This window comes from Diplotaxodon limnothrissa, linkage group LG3 (genome assembly GCF_057381915.1).
Source record: "Diplotaxodon limnothrissa isolate DT_005_m linkage group LG3, D_limnothrissa_male_GT1.1, whole genome shotgun sequence".
In the NCBI taxonomy this organism is placed as follows: Eukaryota; Metazoa; Chordata; class Actinopteri; order Cichliformes; family Cichlidae; genus Diplotaxodon; species Diplotaxodon limnothrissa.
The window spans coordinates 6,530,904-6,553,274 of record NC_140598.1 but is presented as its reverse complement, the minus strand read 5'-3'; the positions used below and the strand labels follow the sequence as shown (position 1 = coordinate 6,553,274).

At 41.6% G+C, this 22,371-nt stretch overlaps 1 protein-coding gene across 1 annotated transcript; it reads left to right on the top strand.

The window, feature by feature from the left end:
* The first annotated feature begins 16,764 nt into the window (after positions 1–16,764).
* On the top strand, positions 16,765–18,204 carry LOC146634339 (lipocalin-like). The gene is made up of 5 exons (XM_085349886.1): positions 16,765–16,983; positions 17,497–17,626; positions 17,718–17,794; positions 17,891–18,001; positions 18,071–18,204. Exons 1-5 carry the CDS (start codon positions 16,899–16,901, stop codon positions 18,202–18,204), a joined length of 537 nt encoding a protein of 178 aa, XP_085206012.1. The 5' UTR covers positions 16,765–16,898.
* Positions 18,205–22,371: the final 4,167 nt, after the last annotated feature.

Below are 22,371 nucleotides of genomic sequence, written 5' to 3'. Positions count from 1 at the left end.
CTAATAACAGATTAAATGCCATGTTGAGGCTGTCATTTTTAGCATCTACATGGAAGTTAAATCAATTTGTTGATCAATTATTAAGTCATGTACTAACAGAGACTTGGAGGAGAGAGACCTAATGTTTAATAATCCACATTTCACTGTTTTACTCTTTGGTTCAGATGTGGATACTGTATTGTTCTTTCTTTGTAATTGTTTATGTTTAAGTTGGTTGTTGCTGGTTTTTAGTTTGTTTTTTGTCTTTTTGGGAGCTGACACAGTCTCTATGGAGATGGGTTTTTGGGGGGGTAGCAGGAGGAGAGAAGCTGCAGAGAGCCGTGTAAGACTGCAACTCTGCTTCCTGGTCCCAACTCTGGATAGTCATATTTTGGGGGGTTTAATAAATTTGTCCATATTTCTAGAAATGAGAGCTGCTCCATCCAAAGTGGGATGGATGCCGTCTCTCCAAACAAGACCAGGTTTCCTCCAGAAGGTTTGCCAATTATCTATGAAGCCCACATCGTTTCTGGGACACCAATCAGACAGCCAGCAATTTAAGGAGAACATGCGGCTAAACATGTCACTCCTGGTCTGATTGGGGAGGGGACCAGAGAAAACTACAGAGTCCGACATTGTTTTGGCAACGTTGCACACCGATTCAATATTGATTTTAGTGACCTCCAATTGGCGTAACCGGGTGTCATTACTGCCGACGTGAATTATGATTTTACTGAAATATACATAAAGCATATAAACAATTACAGCAATATGATGCAACAAACACAGCAGCTACTGATCCAAAATACTCAAAGCTTCATAGAACTGAAACCAACATTTATTTTTAACTCCATTCTGCTGCTGATGCATACTTTAGGTTTCTGAACATTAAACTTGTTGCTGCCTTTCATAGTGTGTAACTTGAAGGCCCTGAGTACTTTCTCCCACACTGAAAACACTGGGATGATCACATTATTTGAACATTACCTAATAAGACTGATTCAGCACAGACAGTTATGTTAAACTTTCCTAGCAGTCCTTCACAAACAGGGAACAGTCTGTCTATTCTCTCCATCTGTCAGCTGCTGCTGGCTCTTCCTCCTCCTCTTCCTCACACACTGCTGAGTTTGTCCTGGTGGATCATCAGGGCTGCAAAGCCTCACAGATGATGTGCAGCAGTGGCTCCCTCAGTCTGTCCTCACTCTGGACACTTGCAGTTGTCACACATGGAAATCAAATGTGTGATAAGCTGCAGGATTCAAACACAAGTGTAACTTATAAACACATGTTCATACTCCACAATCAGAGAGAAAGAAACAGAGAGAGAGTGCAGGACAGACAGACAGGTGACAGTCTCAGGTGTACACACTGCTACACAACAGCAGCAGAGAAGCAGGATTTAGTGTTTGTGTTATTACGAGTGTAAACAAGAAGAGTTCCAGATGGTGCAGTGGACACATGTGTGACTGCTGTGATTAAAGCATCTTTCTTTCAGCTTAACGAGTGAACCGTCAGCTCGTTCAAACACACGTTAAAGTGCGTTTGGCTCGACACCACCGAACAGAGGCAGCAATATAACACAGCTAACATTAACAGTGCAGTGAATCCTGCTTGTGCCGTGATGTTCAGGACTGCAAACCGAGCAGCATCACTGACTTTCAGCTTGTTGTGTTTGTGGATATATGACTGACTTTAATTATCCACAAAATCATCACATTCTCTGTCAGATTAAGGTCGACTATTGAACGGCGTATATTTTAAAGGCTTTAAAACCAAGTTAACGCTGAAAGTACAAACATCACTAATGTCACATAACTCTGCCAACAAGGCATAGCTATGGCTATGAAATGCTCTTTGTGTATCACTTCTTCATTATGAAAGATGTCATTAATGCACTAGTAATGTCTCATCTGGAGTATTGTTCAATCATTTGGTCAGCAGCTAATAAGACAGATCTTAACAGACTTCAGTTAGTCCAGAATAAGGCGTCCAGATTAGTGTGAAGATGTTCATACTATACTAATATTGATAAAATGCATAATAACCTTTCTTGGCTTCCTGTACAGGCTAAAATATTCTATGGCTTACTTGTAGTTCTAAAGAAAGCAATTCTGTTAAACACACCACATTTATTCTGCTCAGCTGCAGTATCCAGATGAAATACATCATCATATTACACAGTTTTCAACAAGCTGCAATTTAGTAAATGCTCGAGTTAAAAGTAACGTTTTGTAAAACTGTTACATTTAGAGCAACTTTTAAGTGGAATAAGTTGCCTTAAAAAATTAGAGAATTATTCAAAACTTCAATGAACACTTAAAAGCCGATTTACAGAGCTTTTAGTTGTTGTAAATATTGTAAGACATGATTTGTTTTTGAAATTTGTGTAATGTGCCTCAATGTTATTGATATTATTATTATTATTATTGATTGCTTATATTTGAACAATTGTGAAACCTCACTGTGGATGTAAGAGTGAAATTATGTGGATATCTTGAATCCACTTTATTGTGTAATATTTTATGTGAGTATTTGACGGAAGACGAGCAACATCTGTTGTGGAAGCTAACGGGGTTCCTTTAGAATAAACAAACATAGGATTTATTATCACTGAATAATTCTGTATAAATCTATACAAATTATAGAAATATGTAATAGGAAACAACAAAATAATCTAAATTATAAAATAATGTGTGTGTATGTGTGTGTGTGTGTGTGTGTGTGTGTGTGTGTGTGTGTGTGTATACAATCAGGAGGGATGGGCATGATTTTAGTGTTTGAACAGTCATGAATTATCTTTAACAGCAGGTTGGATGTAATGTGTTAGAACTACCAGCAGGTGGGGATAAGAGACCTTTAAGGTGTTTGGTGCCACGCTCCACCTTCAGGTTTAAAACTAGTGTTAATGGAGTTTGAAGGTTGAGTTTGTTCCACGACTGCATTTCACTCACTGCCTCTGTTTGTATCTCTGTCACTGCAGGACCAACATGGAGCCAGAAGTCAGCGCTCTCAGGAGGCCGACAAACCTCAAAGAAGAAATGGAGAGAAAAAACACACCTGTGACGAGTGTGGGAAGGGTTTTACTGTGAGGGCTAAACTAAAACAGCATCAGGTCATCCACACTGGAGAGAGACCGTTCAGCTGTGACTTGTGTGGAAAGTCTTTTTCCTTCAAGCCTTCCCTAAGAAAACACCAACTCATCCACAGTGGAGTTAAAGCATACAGCTGTGATCAGTGTGGCAGAGCTTTTACTCGCAGTAGCCACTTACAGAGTCATCTAGTTACCCACTCTGGAATTAAGGCATACAGCTGTGATCAGTGTGGCAGAGCTTTTACTCGCAGTAGCCACTTACAGAGGCATCTAGTTACCCACTCTGGAATTAAGCCATACAGCTGTGACATCTGTGGAAAAACTTTCAGCCGGAGAGGGAGCCGAAATACACACCTACGCATTCACACCAGACATGATGTGTACTGCTGTGAACAGTGTGGCAAAGAGTTTACAACAGACGCACACTTACAACAACACATGTTTACCCACACTGTGGAGAGACCTTATCAATGTGACCTGTGTGAGAAGACTTTTAAAGCTCCACATGACCTGAGACGACACCAACAGATCCACACCAGAAAGAGAGTCTACAAGTGCAGCTACTGTGAGGTATGTATTTATATTGTTATCTTGTCATTTTAGCCTGACTGTTTGGAACAACTCTGCTCATTAAACTGTGTTAGCATGTTAGCAATTCTACTGCATGGAAAAGCAGCTCTGAGTGATTATTCAGATTTTCCTTTCAGTTATGATTTTAGTATTACTGTAGTATTATGGTGGTAGTATTGTAGTTATTGCAGCCCAGTAAACTGAGTGTGTTAACTGAAACAGTCAAATGTAGTTGGACGTCTGCAGAGATGCTCTTTATTTCAGGCGACGTTCAGGATACAAATGTTGAAGGACTGACTTACACTGTCTTTGTGTCTTTGTTTAGAAGCAGAGCGACACAGATGGATCCAGTTCTCAACCCTGTCATCACTGTGGTGGTGGGAAAGACTTTCATTGTGACCTCTGTGGAAAAACTTTCAGTCGGCAAAAGACCCTAAAAGTACATCAACGTAGACACACTGGAGACAAACTGAAATACTGCAAAGAATGTGGGAGAAGCTTCACCACACCAAGTGAGTTAAAACAACATGAACTGATTCACAGTGGGGTTAAAAAGCACCTCTGTGATCAGTGTGGGTCATCCTTCACCACTGCATGGAAGCTTGAATCACACAAACGAGTCCACACAGGAGAGAAACCACACAAGTGCAGACACTGTGACAGAAGCTTCTCACATTCAAGTACTCGTAACAGGCATGAACGTACACACATGGAAGGAAACTACAGCTGTGACCAGTGTGACAAGAGCTTCAGGAATCTCAGTTCATACTCTGCACACAAACGATCCCACGTTACTAATAAACTGTTTCACTGTTACCAATGTGCCCAAACATTCACCTCATTGTCTGCTCTGTGCAAACATCAGCGCGATCACTCAGGGCTGAAATCACTCCCATCACTGGATCACAGTGAATCTGAAGACACAGAAAGATCCTCTGGTTTCTGTGTCAGACTCAAAAAGCTTGAGATCAGGCTCCACAGAGTTCAGATAGAATCATTTAAACTTGTGTTGAACTGAACTGGTTGCTGGGCTGAACTTCTACATAATACAGATCTACATGGGATCTTCTTTTCTGTTGTTTTACTGAGTCAGTTTTGTCCTTTTTTCTCTGTCCTGGTTTTGCTCGTCTGTAAATGATTGAAACTCAGTCAAATAGTTCATTGTTCTCCAGCAAAACGTTTTGGAAACTCATGTTTAACCTTTAAAACTCTGACATGTTTTAGCACACAAGGCTTCATCGGGGAGTTCACTCATGATTGGACCATGAGAACAAAGGTTTTTAGTTCTTTCAAAGAGAGTCTTGGAGATGTTTGATGTTTCTGTTTTTCTGAAACCACCTGAAAGAAAAACTATTTTTCTTGCTTTATGTAGTGTGGAAGTTTTTAATGTTTCTTCATCTGTGATGTTCTTGAATGTGTTCACGTGAAGATGGTACAAATAAACTGTCCTTTCAGCTTTAGCTCCTAATTTATTCATTATTTATGGATGTAGCACAGCAGCCGTCTCTTGATTAACACATGGAGGGCTCGGGATCTGATGGTGTCGTCTCCCTAATTTGCCCACTCGGTAAATCTCACTCATGGCCAAGAAATTGAAATAAACCTTGTTTCCCTGCTGGATAGTGATCCACTGTAACTCTGCTCCTCCTTCCTGTTTAGGATTTCTGTGGCTGAAGTAAAATTCCCTCCATCCATCACTTATCCCAGCTAACCCAAAGTGAAATAAAGTTTTGCTCGTCTTAAAAAAGCATTACAATAATGGGCATTACCAATGCAAACTGAATGATACAGAAGATGAAAGAAGAGACTTTGATCAGTTAATAAAGCTCATGATCTGGATTCATTGTGGCTGCTACACAGATACTTCTGGGTCACTTCTCTCAGTTAGGAACCTTCCTCACCAAACTGACTGTTGGACCACACCCCTGGTTTCATGAGAAATTGTTTCAGCCATGATTTCTCTTCCTGTATTTCAGAGTAAAGACTGAAGTGACAAATGGAAGCATGTTTAAAAAACACAATGTGAGAGAGACGTTGAGGTCCTTAGAAGTTACCCTGGGTTTTTCTGTCACCCTGCTAGATGTTACACACCTTGTTATTGGACTGATTTCTACTGCTGGACTACTCCTGCGGAGAGTAACAATACTCTTACTAATTAGCTCCCTTTCACAGCTTTGGGGATATTTATTTTTGTGTTTGCAGCGCTGTGAGCCAGAACAGCGAGAGAAAAATCTGCAACAGCGACGAGCCGAATGCTTACGTGAATCGCAGCAGCTGCACATGTGCTACGCTGAATTAGAGGATATCTTTGCTCTGGATTTCTATTTCTACTCTTTCATTTCTATATGATTCTTCTTGCATCTAAACAAAGATGATTCAATTTGCTAAATGTTGATGGCTCTTCGTGCTCAGGTGTAAATGAGACGTAATATTTGCTCTTGGTTTGGTTCTCCTGTACAGAACCTTGCAGTACAACAGAAACCTAAAAACATTATTTGTAGTTGTTATTCTTAGTTGTTCTGCTGCCTAAATACCACAGGGTCTGATTATGAAGTTATTGAGCTGCACATACTTTACGACCTGCTTAAGTTCGAGGTCACAGCGTCTGTAGAGCAGCTGGAACATAATGAAGTCTACAAGGTTAAAGTTTTCTCTTCAGTTATTGTTCTTTCTGCTGCTTGGTTTGATGGATCTGAGAGCTTTTGTTTTTATTATTGTTATTATAATTATCATTAATATTTTACTCTCTAGAAGCTTTAAAATAGTGTTTGTGTTTGAAAAAATTGATTTAAGAATTGAACAGAAACATCTGTCCTTCTGAAAATGGCCCAAAGGCACGGAGACAAAGTCAAAGGATGCAACCTGTAACTTTCTCTTCCTTCATGTCAGGACCATCATCCATGATTTATATAAAATGCATATAGCAACAGTAGCACTTTAGTTTGGACTTTATGATTTCTGTAACTGGAAAATATTATTTTGTTTAAAGACAGAAGTGACCGCATAGTTGCAACATCAAAGGGAAATATTAATTAATTAGCATCAAGTATATTTGTTGCTTAAGCGTTTGCACTATAACTTAAGTAGGATTATAACTTTTAAGGAAGGGAAGATTTCAGATATTTAGTTCACTGCTTCAGTTATTTTATATGAAATTAAAACATTTACGTTGGTCAAATATGATGCTCTAAATCAAATAAAAGTTTGAAAATAAATGATGTATTTTTAAATGCTGCAACAAATGTTCACAAAAAGTAACTATAATTAAAACCAGTTAAACAAAATCAAATGTTTGAATCATGCTTAACCAAATGCCAGGCTGGAGAGCTGAACCTAAAGTATACGTAGAAAGATTTCAACATCTGAGCAGTTTTTAATGTTTTTATCACATATAAATGTCACAGCAGTGGGTCCTGGCCCAATGCTTTGTGTTTTTGCTTTTCTTTGACTCTTGTTTTTCTTGGTTTTTGTTCTTCTTATTTATCAGGCTCTCAGTAATCTTAGTTCTCCCTCCCTCAGTGTTCATTTCAGCCTGTGTTTAGTTTCTGTTCCCGTGTCCCACGTTTCATCGTTTCATGTCGAGTCAGCCCTGTCTCTCTGTTTCCTGTGTCTCCCCAGTCAGCCCCGCCTCCCTCGGGCACTCATGTGTGATACAGAGTAATAAACCTGACTACATTTGCTACACTCTCTTTATTACCTGTTACTTTAAAATTCATACACTAATTATGTCTGCCCATCTCTCTAATGTGAAGGTCAAAGGTCAACATCCCAGTGACATAAGAATAATCCCAAAGGGGCAAAGGCAGCGGTTAATTTAGCACATTTAGCATTAAGGGTACAGCAAGGATATACTTTTACTTATTGCGGCAGGGGTGTGGTCTCTGGCCTGCTGCAGTGGAGGCTGGTGGCGGGACGTTGGACGGCACAGGTGAGGGTGATGGAGCTCATGACTCTCCCCTTTATAGTGACGGAGGAGACTGGCGTGGGGGAAGCGTGTAGTGGAGGAAGCCGAGGAGAGAGCTGGTTTCTGGCTACAAAGACGGCGTCAAACCAGAAAAGATTGCTCATGGTCAAATAATGTGTCAATCACCTGTGAATCAAACTGTGTGTGGCTCAGTTCATGTCACAGTGTTGTTTAGTATATCTTCACTTGTCTCACTCTCCTTCTGTTCTGTCCATCAGGACGATCCTCAGCGCTTACACAGATCCTCCATCGATGTTTTGGATCCAATCAGTGATCAGTTCTACGAGGAGGCCTGGCACAATAGAATAAAAACATCCATCTCCTCCTCCTCCTCCTCCTCCTCCTCCTCCTCTGTCTCTAACAGAGCAGCAGTGTATGTGGACTGTCCTGCTGGCACTCTGTCCTTCTACAGAGTCTCCTCTGACACTCTGATCCACCTCCACACCTTCAACACCACATTCACTCAAACTCTTTATCCTGGGTTTAGAGTCAGGTCTCGTGGTTCCTCAGTGTCCCTGTGCTGAGTGGAGTGTAAAGAGTGTCTCCTGTTACAGAAACACTCTGACTGTTGAACAGATAGTTCAGTCTGTACATGTCTGTCTCTTTCACTCACAAACACGTTTTCAGATTCATGGATTCAATCAGTTGATGTTTGAAACTCTTCTAAATGATTCCTTGTAAACTTCTTCAGTCACAAACAAACAGGAAGTGATGTCACATGTGTTCCTGTCCACACAGCAGAATGAGTCTATTGCTGACAGTGATGTACAAACAGAGTGAGCATTTCTGAGGCCCAAAATAAACTGAGTAGTTCACTGAATGAACAATGGACTGTGAGCTCAGTTCCTTCATCATTAGTATGGATTATATATGTATATGTATTATATTAGTATCATATATATCAGGTGCTGCTGCTTTCAGTCATTGTGCAAATGTGCTGTTTGTAAGCTTGTAAAGCTGCAGTCAGCTGAGACTGAAGAAGTCACCTGATCAGTGAGCAAACGTTTCTGAAAACGTCCAGATGAACAGAATCAACCTTTTGGGATCAGCCAGCAATGCAGCATCATTGTTGTTCAGCTTCAGAGGTTTGCAGGAATGAACTGATGACCAGAAACAGCTGCAAAGTCCAAGAAAATACCAGCTGGAGTTCAGCTGCATTTGAAGAAGTCAAAGAAAAGTAAGGATGGCAAAGGGCGACGTTTTCTTCCAAAGAGCTGCAAACATGGTCGACGCCTCATTAGAAGAATCATCTGGACATTTGTGAGGAACTCTAACCAAGAAAGCAACGTCACACAGATCCAACAGACAGTTTCCATGACTGCAAGTGTTGAGTGGAAAAATGCTACATTGCATTATTGCATCCTCTCACCACAGGAGGCGCTGTTGGCACCACTGATTGCTGATCAGCTGTTCTCTGATGATCTGATTGATACTGTGAATAACGGGACTCACTGAACTCTGTGACACAGTGAAGATTACAGAGTTTAACTTCAACATCTGACTGACGTCACACAGACAGAAGGATGAACCAGTGAGGCACAGAACACAGTTACTGGAGATACTGGATCAGCTCCATGTGAACCTCTGATGGAGAAGCTGCTGAGCCAGAGAAACATCAGGACATGACAGCAGCTGCACTTATCTAACAACATGTAGCAGAGCTGATCTATGTTAGAGGATCTATCACAGCAGCTGAAGCCAAAGTCCAACACTGGATACCAGCTGAGCCTGTGCTGAGTGTAGTGTTACAGGAAAAGGGCAGAAACACTGGTAGCTCCCAGTGATGCTGACTGGGGCACAGAGCTGAATGATGCAGCATCAGGACACTGTTTCAGTCTGACTGACAGAGAAACCTGTAGCTGTATCTACATGTGAGGCAGAGGCCACACAAGCAGCTTTCTATGTTTCACAGTGACTGAGATCTTCAGTGGGGGTGGACATGCTCCTGTACAGACCTCTGAGGAGAACCAAGGTGCAGTCAAAGAGTCCAGTCTGTCCTCACAGATGTGAACATGTGCTTTCATCAGGTCTGCTGTCAGCTAGCAGGCTCACATCAGAATCACTGTTCCTGAAAAACACAGTCTGTGTGACATCATCAGTCAGCTGATGGTCCCAGATCTGAATGGTTTCTGTCTCTACTGAGGAAGTCAGTGAATATCACTGAGGTGTGGATCAGGTCTGAGTGAGCTGTGGAGGGACAGCTTTAAACAGTCCACAGGTCTCACGTCCTGCTCAGTCTGGTAGCAGATACCTCGTATTGTTCCATATGTGCTGACATCAGCAGCAGCACAGCTGTGTGATACCATGAATCTCAGTTATTGATCCAACACACAGTAAATACAAAGATGAGGATTTCTGAGAGTAATCATTATGAGTCTGAACACATGATCACTGAATGTTAGTCTCCACAATAATAAGCTAACACAAGCAAACACAGCTTTCAGCTCTTATTTTGAAACTGGCTTATTTAGAGAGCTGTGATGTGAGCGTGCCTGGCTCTGAGGCACTTGGGTCAGCCTCTGTTGTTTAGAAGTGTTACAGACTGTGAATGACACAGACCTGTCAGTTTCCATGTTTGTCTGTAACACAGCTCAGGGCTCCATGCTGAACGCATCCATCCAGTGTTATTGATCCAGGACTGATACCAGCATTGGGATCAATACTACAACACACAATCACATGTGTCCACGTGATGTGTTTGACCAGCTTTATTCATTAATGATCAATCAGCTTATTTACTGCATCTGAGTCCAGCTTCATTTAAATGATCCAACCATGAAAATGACATCAGTCCTACAGAAGCACTTCATGCTAACAGGAAGTCATTGATTAAGGTGGAATAACACAGAGACACAACCACTCACAGCTAACCTGACCCCACTAACTGCATGTGTTTGGACTGTGGGAGGAAGCCGGAGTACCGGAGAGGACGCACACAAACACGGGAGAACATGAAGCTCTGAAACAAAGATGGTGGATTTGACCTCAGGACCAGGTGGGGTTACGGGGGTCATGACCCCCCAATAATAGATCCAGCTACACTGAAACTGTCAATTTCATTTACTTTTCCTGTTTTAAAGCTATCAGGCTGCTTTGTGGCTCACTCAATACTAAACTAAGATACTTTCAGTGTGAATCATTTGCAGGAACACAGGCAGGATTTAAAGTGCAGAACTTTACAGTCTCTGTCTCAAAGTTGGTCTGAACATGCTAACAGCTCTTTGTTTTTTTCAGTTTTCACTGGTTTGATGTAATGAAAGAAATTTTAAAGAAGCAGACGATTGTTGTTATTTTAGTTCTATAGTTTCATAAATCGTGGTGTGGATCTAAGTCAACATTCAACATAAATAAGATAATACAGCACTTTGATGGTTGCCTTTGTATTTTCCCAGCAGTGCTCAGGTTGGTTCTCAGCTACATTTACATACAGATGTTAATGTGTTCAGCAGCTGGACTCATCTGAGGAAGGAAAGGTGCTCAGTGCACAACTGCATCACTAATTTTATGTAAGACCCTGTGTTTTATTGTATTTATATATTTGTAACATTTGACTCAAACACTTTTGGGAAGGATGAAAATGTTTTCAGGAGGAAGTTTTTCCTTCTGTCCGACTGCAGTACACACAACACTGCGTCTCCCCCCATTATCACACTTCCTCAGGCTGGTGATGAGCGCCCCCTGGTGTCAGTGTTGATGACGTCATGCACAGTGAAACATAAACAGTGTCTGTTAATAAAAAATCATGTGTCCATTCTCATGTTTGCATCATGTTTCTGTAAAATCATCAGCTGTTTCTGAACCTTCTTCATTGTTTGACTCATTCCAACAGCTGTGAGCTGTGATGGAGTCAGAGCAGCTTCATCACTGATGTTCAGGTGAAGCTGAACTTAATAAACTGTAGAAATGATCAGGATTCAGGTTGGATGTGTAAAACACTTCTGTGTGAGGTCGCAGTGCTTCATATGTGTGTGTGGGCTGAAGCACACACGTGTGAGTCCTCAGAGGTTTCACACACATCACTGCACACACTTATAATCCTAGTTTAAGCTTGTGGATCATATCGGACACATCAGCAGCTCTTTGGAGACAAAGATTTGAGATTTAAGATGAGTCATAGTCTTTCTATCCATGGTAGCTTCCACTGCTGAGGCTCGGGAAACATGAAGAGGATAATTAAGAGCAAGCATCAGCTCTGTCTCATCTAACTACACAGTATTATGATCATGCACTTATGTCTCAAACTAAGACACAATGAGACAAAATGAGTTCTGTGAGTCTTTAGATTATCAGTAAATTCTGGTGACAGTTTGACGCTCAGTGGAGCCATTTTTGGTTTGTGATGAGTGTTTTGTGAGCTTCTGTTTTGTGAATCGCTCTTTGTAATTTAGAAGATCGTGCAGAAATGTGCGCGCCCTTATCTGAGAGGACACGGAGAGAGTGTCGCAGACTCGAGGTGAGGAGATAAACCTCGGAGCTGGATGGCCTGCACGTTACCCATGTGCATCTTTTCAGTGACATCAAGTGAACCCATAATAAGCATTTCTATGTCTTAGACATCATGTCCATTTCTAATGAGAGATTATTTTTAAATGAGGGAAACCTGGTCTAACAACACGCTTACAACAGAGCTAAAGGTTCACCACAGTGAGACGGTGGGACTCTGATAAGAACTGAAACACTGTGTATGAACAGCTGAGACAAAACTATATATAAACACTCATTTATTCCAGTTTAGTTTACAATGATTTTAAAGTAATGTGGAACGATTCATGTTCATGAGCTGTTACAAACACAACTATTGATTTGTCTATATATGGTCGGACTACAAGGCTTGTGTTGAGGCTCTTGGAATAATGTGTGAATTACAGCAAGAAATGATGGTTTTCCATTTTACCAAAGTGGAATAAAATCACCACAGCAAAGAAATCATGTTATTGTCTGCAGCTAAAATATATGGTGAACATGGTTTTATAATAATGTGCAAACACAACCTCACTCTGCTCTATACGAGGAGCCAACCACAGCTGTCCGGGTCTTCATCCACCACCTCCACCATCTTTGCTCATCATCATTCACTTAATTGCTGATTGGTTTAAATCAAACTCCATTACAGGTTCAACTCCATCATATAACAGCATGTTGACTTTGGATCTGGTGTGCAGTGCCACCTTAAAAGATGAGGAAACTAAGAGATTACAAAAAAAGAAGTGGAGGAGTTAAAGAGCTGCAGCAGATTAACAGTTTCTGACAGTCATGTGTTAGAAATAGGACGATTAGATGAGCTGAGGGATCCATCTACTGCTCAGTGAAGCCTCATCAGAAACAGTCTCAGTGGAAGGATGGCTCTATTGTTAAGGAAGGACACAGGCAGAAAGACTGGCGTCTGTCACACAGGAACTGGACTGAAAATCAGCTGCACATATTCATCAGTACGTGCAAACATATTATAGGTGTGGAACTCAGGACAGTACCATCAGAAGTTGATCCACTGTGCAAATGTCTGATTGGCAGTGGCTTCATTTTTCACTATGAACAAACTGCTAATGCAGCATCACAGGACGTCAGCCATGGATTGGCCTCCCCAGACCTCAACATTACTGAAACATCTTAACAGAGGATGGAAACAAAGGGAACCAACATCCAAGAAAAGAGCTGCTGCTGAAAACTTCCTCACAGAAAACACAAACAAGCTTGACTAAGAGACTCCAGGCTGTGCTGAATTATAAAGGTGGACTGACCTCCAGGGTCCTTAGTATCATATAAGCTCAGTTTGTGTCTTATATACTTTCCATTTATATAACAAAATATATAGAAAGGAGGGTGGTTTAAGATGTGTGTAGAGTTTTATTCATTATCTTTAGACAAACAAAGAAAGCACCATCCATTCGTCTCCAGTCTGTATGAAAAACAGGGGAAAGGTCAAATTAAACCTTTGAAATTCCTTTCACAATAAATCCATAAATAAACAAAATAAAACATAGAAAAGTGTTTAAACCCACTTTTCCATAAAGCTGTCAATAGGAAATGTTCCAGTAAACATGTCTGTGTTTCTGCTGTTTTCCTTTCATGCGTCCACAGCTGACAGGTAACCCTATTGGAGTCGCCATAGTGACGGGTGGCGTCTCAGCTTCAGCGTGTTGATGGGCACAGCCATGGTTACCACAGCTGGAGTTGGTGTACGGCGAGCTGTGAGAGGACAGAGATGGAGAACGCACATTTAACTCTTTAACAGGAGATACGTTACGACTAACAGACGACTGCTGTCTACATGATGTCTTTGCAGCCCTTATGCTACATGTTACACAACTTTTCTTCATGCCAACAAGACTGAGGTGCCACATAGTCGACACATACAGCTGATTATGATGCATGTTTTACTATTGCTATGTTCACATCATCTGCTTGGCTTTATTACTGAAAGCCTGGAGATCCTCTGACGTGTGCATGGCTGATGTGAAGTATGATTAGTCCTACATGACATCAACAACAGAGGCAGTGAAAGCTTTGTTGTTAACAGGTTGTAGGTAAAGTCAAATGTCTACTTCTACACTTGTGTTGGGTAAAGTTCTTCTCACTGCAGCAGATTTATATCTGTGCTTTCACAGGGCGTGATGTGGAGCTCAGCGCTGAGGTGCAGGTCTCCTTGGAGACGGCATCCTGGCTGAAAATATTATCATGCTTCCAAAACATTTCAGCTTTTATTTTGAAAGAAACAAGACTTGAAAACGAATCCCCTTCTTCCTCTTTGTCTTTGTTCTTCAGAGGAGTGTCACCTGGACAAACTCAGGGCTGTTCTAGAGCCTTTCTTATTATTTGACTCCATAGAAATAAAACTGAATGGAATCAAACAAAAACTCCCAAACAGCTAAAACACTTTGCTTTATTCTCTTTTTTAACAAATACGTTGAAGTCCATCCATAACAACACAGCTGAGATCTCCTTTGTAATCAAGTGTTTACATCCTTTGTACAGATCTGCATACAAAACAATCATTTACGTCCCACAGAAGTCTAGTTACACGTAACTATACAAGAACTGGTGAATGACAGAAACATGAGACACATGATCACAGGTGATAACAAAAAGAGAAAGAATTCATGTGTTAGTGATGTTTTTCAGCCCTGATGGCTCATGTTGGAGAAACAAGCTGAGGTACGTGGAAAGTTCACACACACAAGTGGGCGTGAGCGCACACACAGAGAGAAACACAACTGAAGCATCTGTTTGCTGTTTCTGCTTTCATCATCTCTGCTGCTGTGTCAGGCTGGGGTCTCTCAGTGACGTGGTTGAGGTGAAGTATGACGAGTATCCCTGATTCAGTCCATCGAGACAAAGGGCAAAGAAAGCTGTTGTTAACAAACTCTATGGTGATGTGGCATTTAGCTCTGACTCTACGCTCTGCTGAATCCTTTGAACCTGCTGATCAGTAAAGCTCTACGTGCTGCAGCAGATTGACCTCATCTGTGTTCACAGGTGTGGACCTCAGCGCTGAGGTGCAGGAGAGTTTCATTCAGTTCTCCCTGCAAACAGCATCCAGCCTGGAAATACTGTCATCTTTCCCACAAATGGTGCTCTTATCTCAGAGAAGAAGTCTGATGTAAATAACTGCAATCAACAGTGATGTTCTGCACAGATCACTTTTCCATTTTGCTCTCTAGATGAGTCCCAGCTGCCTGACCTTGTGTCCAGGTGATCGTCTCACTGAGGAGCTTTTGTTCTGAAAATCTCACGTCCATCACCTGTTTCCTTTTTACTATCTCTGCTCTTTCTTTATTCACAATGCTCATAATATCACACAATTATATTCATCACCTGCATGTTTTTATCCAGCTGCTGTTAGAACCAAACAAATAAAAAGGATGAAAAGCCTGAAATCCTTTGATTTATTACATTTGAAACAAATATGAGAGCATCCCTAACAGCACAGCTGAGACCTTTGTTTTAATCAAGCCTTTGTATCGACACACTTGTAAAGATTCATATACAAAACATAATAGAATAAATCAATATAAAATACACATAATCACAAAAATGCAGCCATGTTGTGAGTTTGCATGTAAAACATGCATGTTTCCCTTTGTACAGGCAGATTTACAGCAGACAAAGCAACACGCTGATCGACTTTGACCGCTGCAAAAACAAAATACCCACCAAGTCTGAAGTCGATCAGAGGAACTGTTGACAGACTGACAGACAAACAGATGCTTGATTCATTAGTGCGATTAAATGTTCTTCTTTAGCAGCATCACTTCATGTGTTTGTGTTCCAGGAATAAAGGTCTGTTTAAACTGGACGTCTCCTCAGCATCACTCGTGCTGTCGTGGTTTCAAAGCTGTGCAGAAAGAATCTGAGGGATGATACAGAGGTGACCAAAGTTACAAACATCCAGCTGTGCTGCAAATGTTTGCAGAGCTCCAAACTCTTTGGCTTTCTGCAGAGCAAGTATGGAAGAAGCACCTGAGCTAACTTCAGTTTAGACGATATGAGGAAAAATGCTGCTTCCCAAAGTTTCCTACAAGTATCCAGTTTATATTTAGAGAAGCGAAGGCTCTTTATCCTGACAACTACTCCCTGGTGGATCCCTGTCCTGTGACAGCAGCAAAGACTGTGTATCAGTATCATCAAAGCCACTTCAATAACCAGTGTTTAAAGCTCTCTAGCAGATGGACTTCAGTGGCAGCAGCCTCTGTCTGCTGTGTACAGAAGGTTCTCTGATGAAGCACACAGCAGATGCTGCACTACAACAGCAGCAGCAGCTCAGCTTCAGTTTGCTTCGACGCCCTTTTTGACCTGTGAAACAGCAGAAAATGAAACATTTCAACACCCGTTTGTTAGCGTGAGCTATTCTGCTGTTTTTCATCATTTCACAGGTGAAATAAAATCACATTTACTTCCTGTAGGAGTGATCGTGTCCAGCCTGACTGAGACCATGTGCTCCATCCTGCACAGATAATAAACCTCTGACATGAAGGGCTGTCAAGTAGTTTTAGACAAATGGGGGTAAAAGAGACGTTAAAAGCTTAAAGAGAAACTACATTTTCTAAGAACTGTCTGACGTTCACCTCTCACACAGTGGATACGATTCTGCCGCTGCAGGAATAATCTTTGTGCTTATGAAACTGTCCATGTGTTTGCAGAAAATGTCACATGTTCAAAGCCATCCCAGCACCTGGGGTTTGTATAAGTGCAGCTGCTGGTGGGGAGATAGTCTCACTCTTCTATATAAAGAGTCAGCAGGCAGCAGATCTTCATCTGTGATCTCCTCCATCATCACGTCTTCACTCTTCAGCAGCTATGGCTTCACTTCGTGCCCTTCTGGGAGTGGTGCTGTGCTCCTCATGGTTTCTGCTTCTGCCTCAGGCCGACTTTGATTTACAGAGTCATCCATAATATTTTTTATTTTTTATTTTACTGCCCATCTATTTTCATACAAATGTCTCCGTCTTATGGAAAAGGGGTGGAGCTTATCCAACGAGGACAGGCAGGGCCCCCCCAGACAGTTTAGCAGTCTATACAGGAGGCTGACCTTTGCAACATGTACTTCTATAATGACTTCACCATTTAGGTTATTTGGTTATGTTTCACCCTGGATTTTGTGTGATAATATTTATTTTGTCCACTGATTTAAAAACAACAAACTATATGAATATAAAACAGAGTGAACAACAAAACATCAGCTTTGGAAACTTTGATGTAAAATTCTGCAGTTGTTTTCTCAGATATAGCATAAATCAAACTAACATACATCAGTGTATTATTAATGTGCACACACACACACACACACACACACACACACACACACACACACACACACACACACACACACGTGTTACAATAAACAGCTCTTATGCTTCTGTATGATTCTCAGTGCTTTCCATTTGCGTGTCCACAGGTTGCTGTAAGTGCTGCTTGACTGCAGTTTGCTCTCATTTCAAGTGGTTTGCTGTCACAAAGCCAACAGGAAGTCCGGCCATGGTTGAGCCAACTGAAGATGGGTTGAAGGTGGCGTCCTCGTTTCCTCTGTGAGCGCGAGAGGACAGACAAAGCAAACACCGTTTGGACAGCATTAAAATATTTACACTGATGATTAATGTTGTGTCTTTGCACCTGTAGCGATACATGTTGGAAAATGGAGACTTTAGCCACCAAGACTGACGTGCCTGGAAACTTCCCTGTGAGTACGCCCACAAAGACAGGAAACAGTTTAGCCACCGCGGTTAATCCTCCATCATCATCATCCAGTATTTTTCACATCTTTTCTTCTGCTGTTTCCCTTGTTGTCAGTCACGGGTTTGTGACTGAAATGCGTGTGGTCGACGGGAAGCCTGACGAGTACGGCCTGAATCATTCCATCAACACCGGACGGAGTGAAACCTTTGTTGAAAACAGATTATATGGTAACGTTGCATTTAGCTTCAGTAAACTGTGAAGTTACAGCAGCAGATTTACATCACGTGGCTTCACAGGAAGTAGTCTGGACCTCAGCGCTGAGGTTCAAGCAGCTCTGCTTGCAGACGGCATCCTTCCTGAAAATGTTCTTCATCTTCCTAAAACCAGAACTTTTACATTGGTGCTGAAGTTCTATATAAAAACAGCCTGAAATACAAAGTGATGTTGTGCACTGATTACCTCACACTTTCCATGTTTCCTTCTACAGAGGAGTGTCCGCCTGAGTGTTTTGTCTGATCTGTTGTTGATCGTCTCATTGACACTGCATGCAGATCTGACACCAGGGCTGGACTGGGACAAAAAATGGCCCCGGGCATTTTGACTGGAGACCGGCCCCCCAGGTATTAAAGGAAAAACCATAAAGCCTTTGAATGAAAACAAACGCTGTTGTCACAGTGATGGACGCTGTCTTGTTGGTATACATGCATCAGTCTAATAAACTTAAACCTGCACCATCCTCCCTGTCCTGGTATTCTAAACAGGAAGTAGACTGTTGGTCGAGTTAACCTCCTGAACATCTACAACACACGGTGGAAACCTGACATTAAGACAGAGACTAGAGGTGAGACATGATCATTGCTGATTACTGATGACAGATTTAGATATGTTTTCATAAACCTTTCATTTGCCACATCAATAAACAGCACGGCAGGGCAAAATATGTTTTCTAACATGGCAACCTTTAAAAAGTGAAAGGAGACAGAAAGACAGGTGAGAAAGAATCAAACTGACTTTTTGATGCATTTTACACACAGTACTGGTGCAGAATCTAGAAAATGTGGGAAACACTGGCATCATATGCAGTACTTACTTCTGAAGAAATTATGATGGGACCCTAAAAAATGACTATGTACAATAATGGATTTCTATACATTTTACATCAGATGAAAACGTTTGTTGTAAGATTCAGATAATTATTTATTAAAAGCGAGACATTTTAAATGAGAACAAGAAAGAAAAGTATGTCTTTGTGCCCCCCTCTCCCTGTTAATGCCCTACCTGCCCCCTGGCAACACTTTGCTAGACCCGCCCCTGCACAGTTACCAGCTGTCAGCTACACAAAAAGGATCCTGGTGTTATTTGTCTCTCAGAAACAGTTCATAACTTCAACTCATTTTGGTTTTGTCATGTTTTGTTCTTTACATTGTCTTTCTTCTATATAATTGTTAAACATTTAATAAATATGTCTACAAAAAGATTTTAAAAATCAGACATTTCACACAGACACCCAAATGATTTCTGACTGATGAAGGGGGCTGAAGGTGCCCTGCTCTTGCCCAGCTTCTGCTGCTCTCTCCCTGCTCACTGTCAGCAGCTGGCAGCCTCGGTCCTGCCTGAGACTCTTCATCTATCAGTGCCAAAGAATATGGGAAATAGCAACGCACAACATGCACATTACAAAACAAGCACATGAATCAGCATTACATTCATTAGTGAAGTGCTGACGTTCGTTCCTAAACTTTGGGCCTTAATTAACATCACTGTGAACTAATGTTTGCTTTGCTTCTTAACCAGTGAAGCAGCGAGGGGCTTTCTGAGGTTCCTGCTCGTAAATGCCCAAAATGAGTCGAGTATTTCTGCAACTACAAACTCTGTTTTCATCAGAGGTGTAAATATTACAGCACTGTGTCAGAGTCACTGAGGCTGGAACACAGAAAAAGGAAGTAGATGTATTTATTTTTAGACTTTATTGCCTGGAACCACTTTAAAAATACGCTTTGGGTCACAATTAACTCCAGAAAACCAGGAATCCACATATGAACATTATCTGTGCAGAGATTTATGCTTCTGAAGGTAAACAGTGAAAACTTGCAGCACTAAATGCACAGATAGCCAGGCGTTTCACATTTTGGGACCATCTGCCAGTTTTCATTTCTTAGGTATTGAAGAGCAGAAATGATTGAATTTTATTTACATGCTTAAAAATGTTTGCTTTTGAATATTATTTGAAGAATTACCCACACACTCAGGCACTGTGGGCCTGTTTCCCTTTGCACAACCGAGTGTTGGAAACGGGCCTTTTCTCTTTAAACTCTGAGGGGCTGTAACTTTGGCTTCTATTGGCAGATTTGCATGATTGACCCTCTTTTTAAAATAGTTTTAGCCAAGAGAATCAAGCTAACATCACTGTTTTTACGTCAGCTCACGTCACACGAGCTGTTTCAAGAAAAGTCCTCCTGTCACACAGCAATGCCTACATGAATCACACCACTCTGCTTAAATAATAATAATAATGTTTAGTGAAGCAGGTGAAGCAAAGGGCTGCTTTTAATAGGCTGGGAGACCCAGGTGTGCTGCTTTAGCTGCTGAGCCTCTCATGCTAGCCTCCATCTATAAGCTGGGATCACAGGAGCACTGCAGTCCTGACTAGATCAAGGATTGTTATTCATGCAGGTGACAAAAGTTTACATTCACAGAGTCATAGGATTGAGCCTGGTTTGAAAAGCAGCTGTTTAATGCAGCTGCTTAGAGTTCACACACAGTAGAAGAATCAGACTTGAGTCACATTTCAAACACTGGAAAAATACTCAGCAAGTAACAATGAAAACAGCACAGACTCAGTATATCCTGTTCAGTCCTGTGTTTGATATGAATGTGCTGTTCAGAGAGGATCTCATGTCCTCTTTTACAAAGCCTTTGTTTCATGATGTTTGTGTATAAATGAATGTAGGTGTGTTTCTAAGTGTGAAGGAGCCCTGGGAGAAAAGACTGAAGCTTGTGCCAAAGAACAAACAGGAAAGAAAGATCAGCATTAATGAAGACGAGCACAGAAGGAGCCCAAGCACGTGTTGCTTTTTCAGATTTCTCTAAAAGTGTGTGTTCATTTGTTCCATCCTTCACAACAAACAACAGCTGACAGACACACATGCACTCTGTGTCACTTCACAGGGGCTGATGAAAGTGGACACAGTAAAGGGAGAGCTGGACCTGCTCTACACATCCTGCACTCTGTTAACAGACTTTATTCTGCAGCATCAACAGATAAAAATATATGAAGATATAGAAACGTTTAACATTGTGACTGTTCACATTAGTGAAGCTGTTACTTTGCTGCCAGGTGGGAAAAGAAGCCTAAAGCTGAGTCTGATTAAACATCTGCTGCACCAGAGAGTTTCATGGCCCTGCTTTATCCTGTGCTTGCTGACCACCTCGTCCTGAAACCTCTTCATCATCCTCACAGTTGTGTGAAGAAAGAGGGAAGCAGGTGGAAACCATCTGTGCTGCTGTGTTCACTTGTGTGTGTGCGTCTATGGTCATATCTAATGTGTACCTACAGACAAACACAAACACCTGGCATTGCACAAGAGTCTCTATGGAGCAACCTGCAGATGTCAGAGATGTGATTAGAGGGTAAAGTGGACTAGTGAGAGCATCTATGTTGTTGTTGTCTGCTGGGGGACAGCATCAGCTCCAGAGATGCATCAGGATCAGCAAACTAATCTGCAAGGCTGCAAGTGTCACTGAAGGAGTTTGAGTCAGTGAGGGACTCAAACTCACACAGCTGGTCAAGAAGGCTCAGCAGCTGCTGTATTTCCTGAGGAGGCTGAGGAAATTTGGTATGTTGGCCAAGATCCTCAGCAGGTTCTACAGCTGCACTGTGGAGAGCAGCCTGACAGCTGCATCACTGCATGGTACGGCAGCACTACTGCAAACCGCAAACGCCTGCAGAGAGTGATAACAACTGTGGAGAAGATCATCAGGACCCCGCTGCCCTCTCTGCAGAGCAGCTACCATCACAGAGTCCAGAGGAGAGACACACCTCTGCCCTCGAGACGAAGGTTCAGAAGTGTGAAATGTAGAACATCCAGACTCAACAACTCCATCTTCCCCACTGCTATCAGACTCCTGAACAGCTGACCGACCTCAAACTGCAGTTTGCACATCAGGTCACTTTGCACACTAAGTTCATTTTGCACATTAAACTCCATGTACATCCATGTACATCGACATCTGCAGACCACACGTGTCTTCAGTTACTTATTTGTACTTATTTGCAGTTATTTATCTTTTTATTTTATTTTTTTAAGTTATTTCTTATCCTTATTTTATCTTTTGATTTATTCTTATCTTGTTCTTTTAACCCTTATCTAACTTGGCATTGTGCACGGTGTGTTTAGATTCAGTTTAAATTCAGGGACATGGAGCCCCTGTTGATCCTCTACCTAATCACACGAGCCACGGTGTGAGAACGGGTGTGGGTCTCAATCAGCCAAGGTTTTGGGTGAACCCATTGTGAGATCTAGCCCCACCCTATCATGTGATTTCCTGTGATCAAATGTCCCAGGATGTGAGTGGGCGTTAAGACGTCCATGTCCCT

Coding starts and splice junctions, on each gene's coding strand:
- LOC146634339 (XM_085349886.1), top strand. CDS start 16,899: ATGGCTTCACTTCGTGCCCTTCTGGGAGTGGTGCTGTGCTCCTCATGG. Junction 17,627..17,717: donor GTGGCGTCCTCGTTTCCTCT/GTGAGCGCGAGA, acceptor TTGCACCTGTAG/CGATACATGTTGGAAAATGG. Junction 17,795..17,890: donor CCCTGTGAGTACGCCCACAA/AGACAGGAAACA, acceptor TTGTTGTCAGTC/ACGGGTTTGTGACTGAAATG.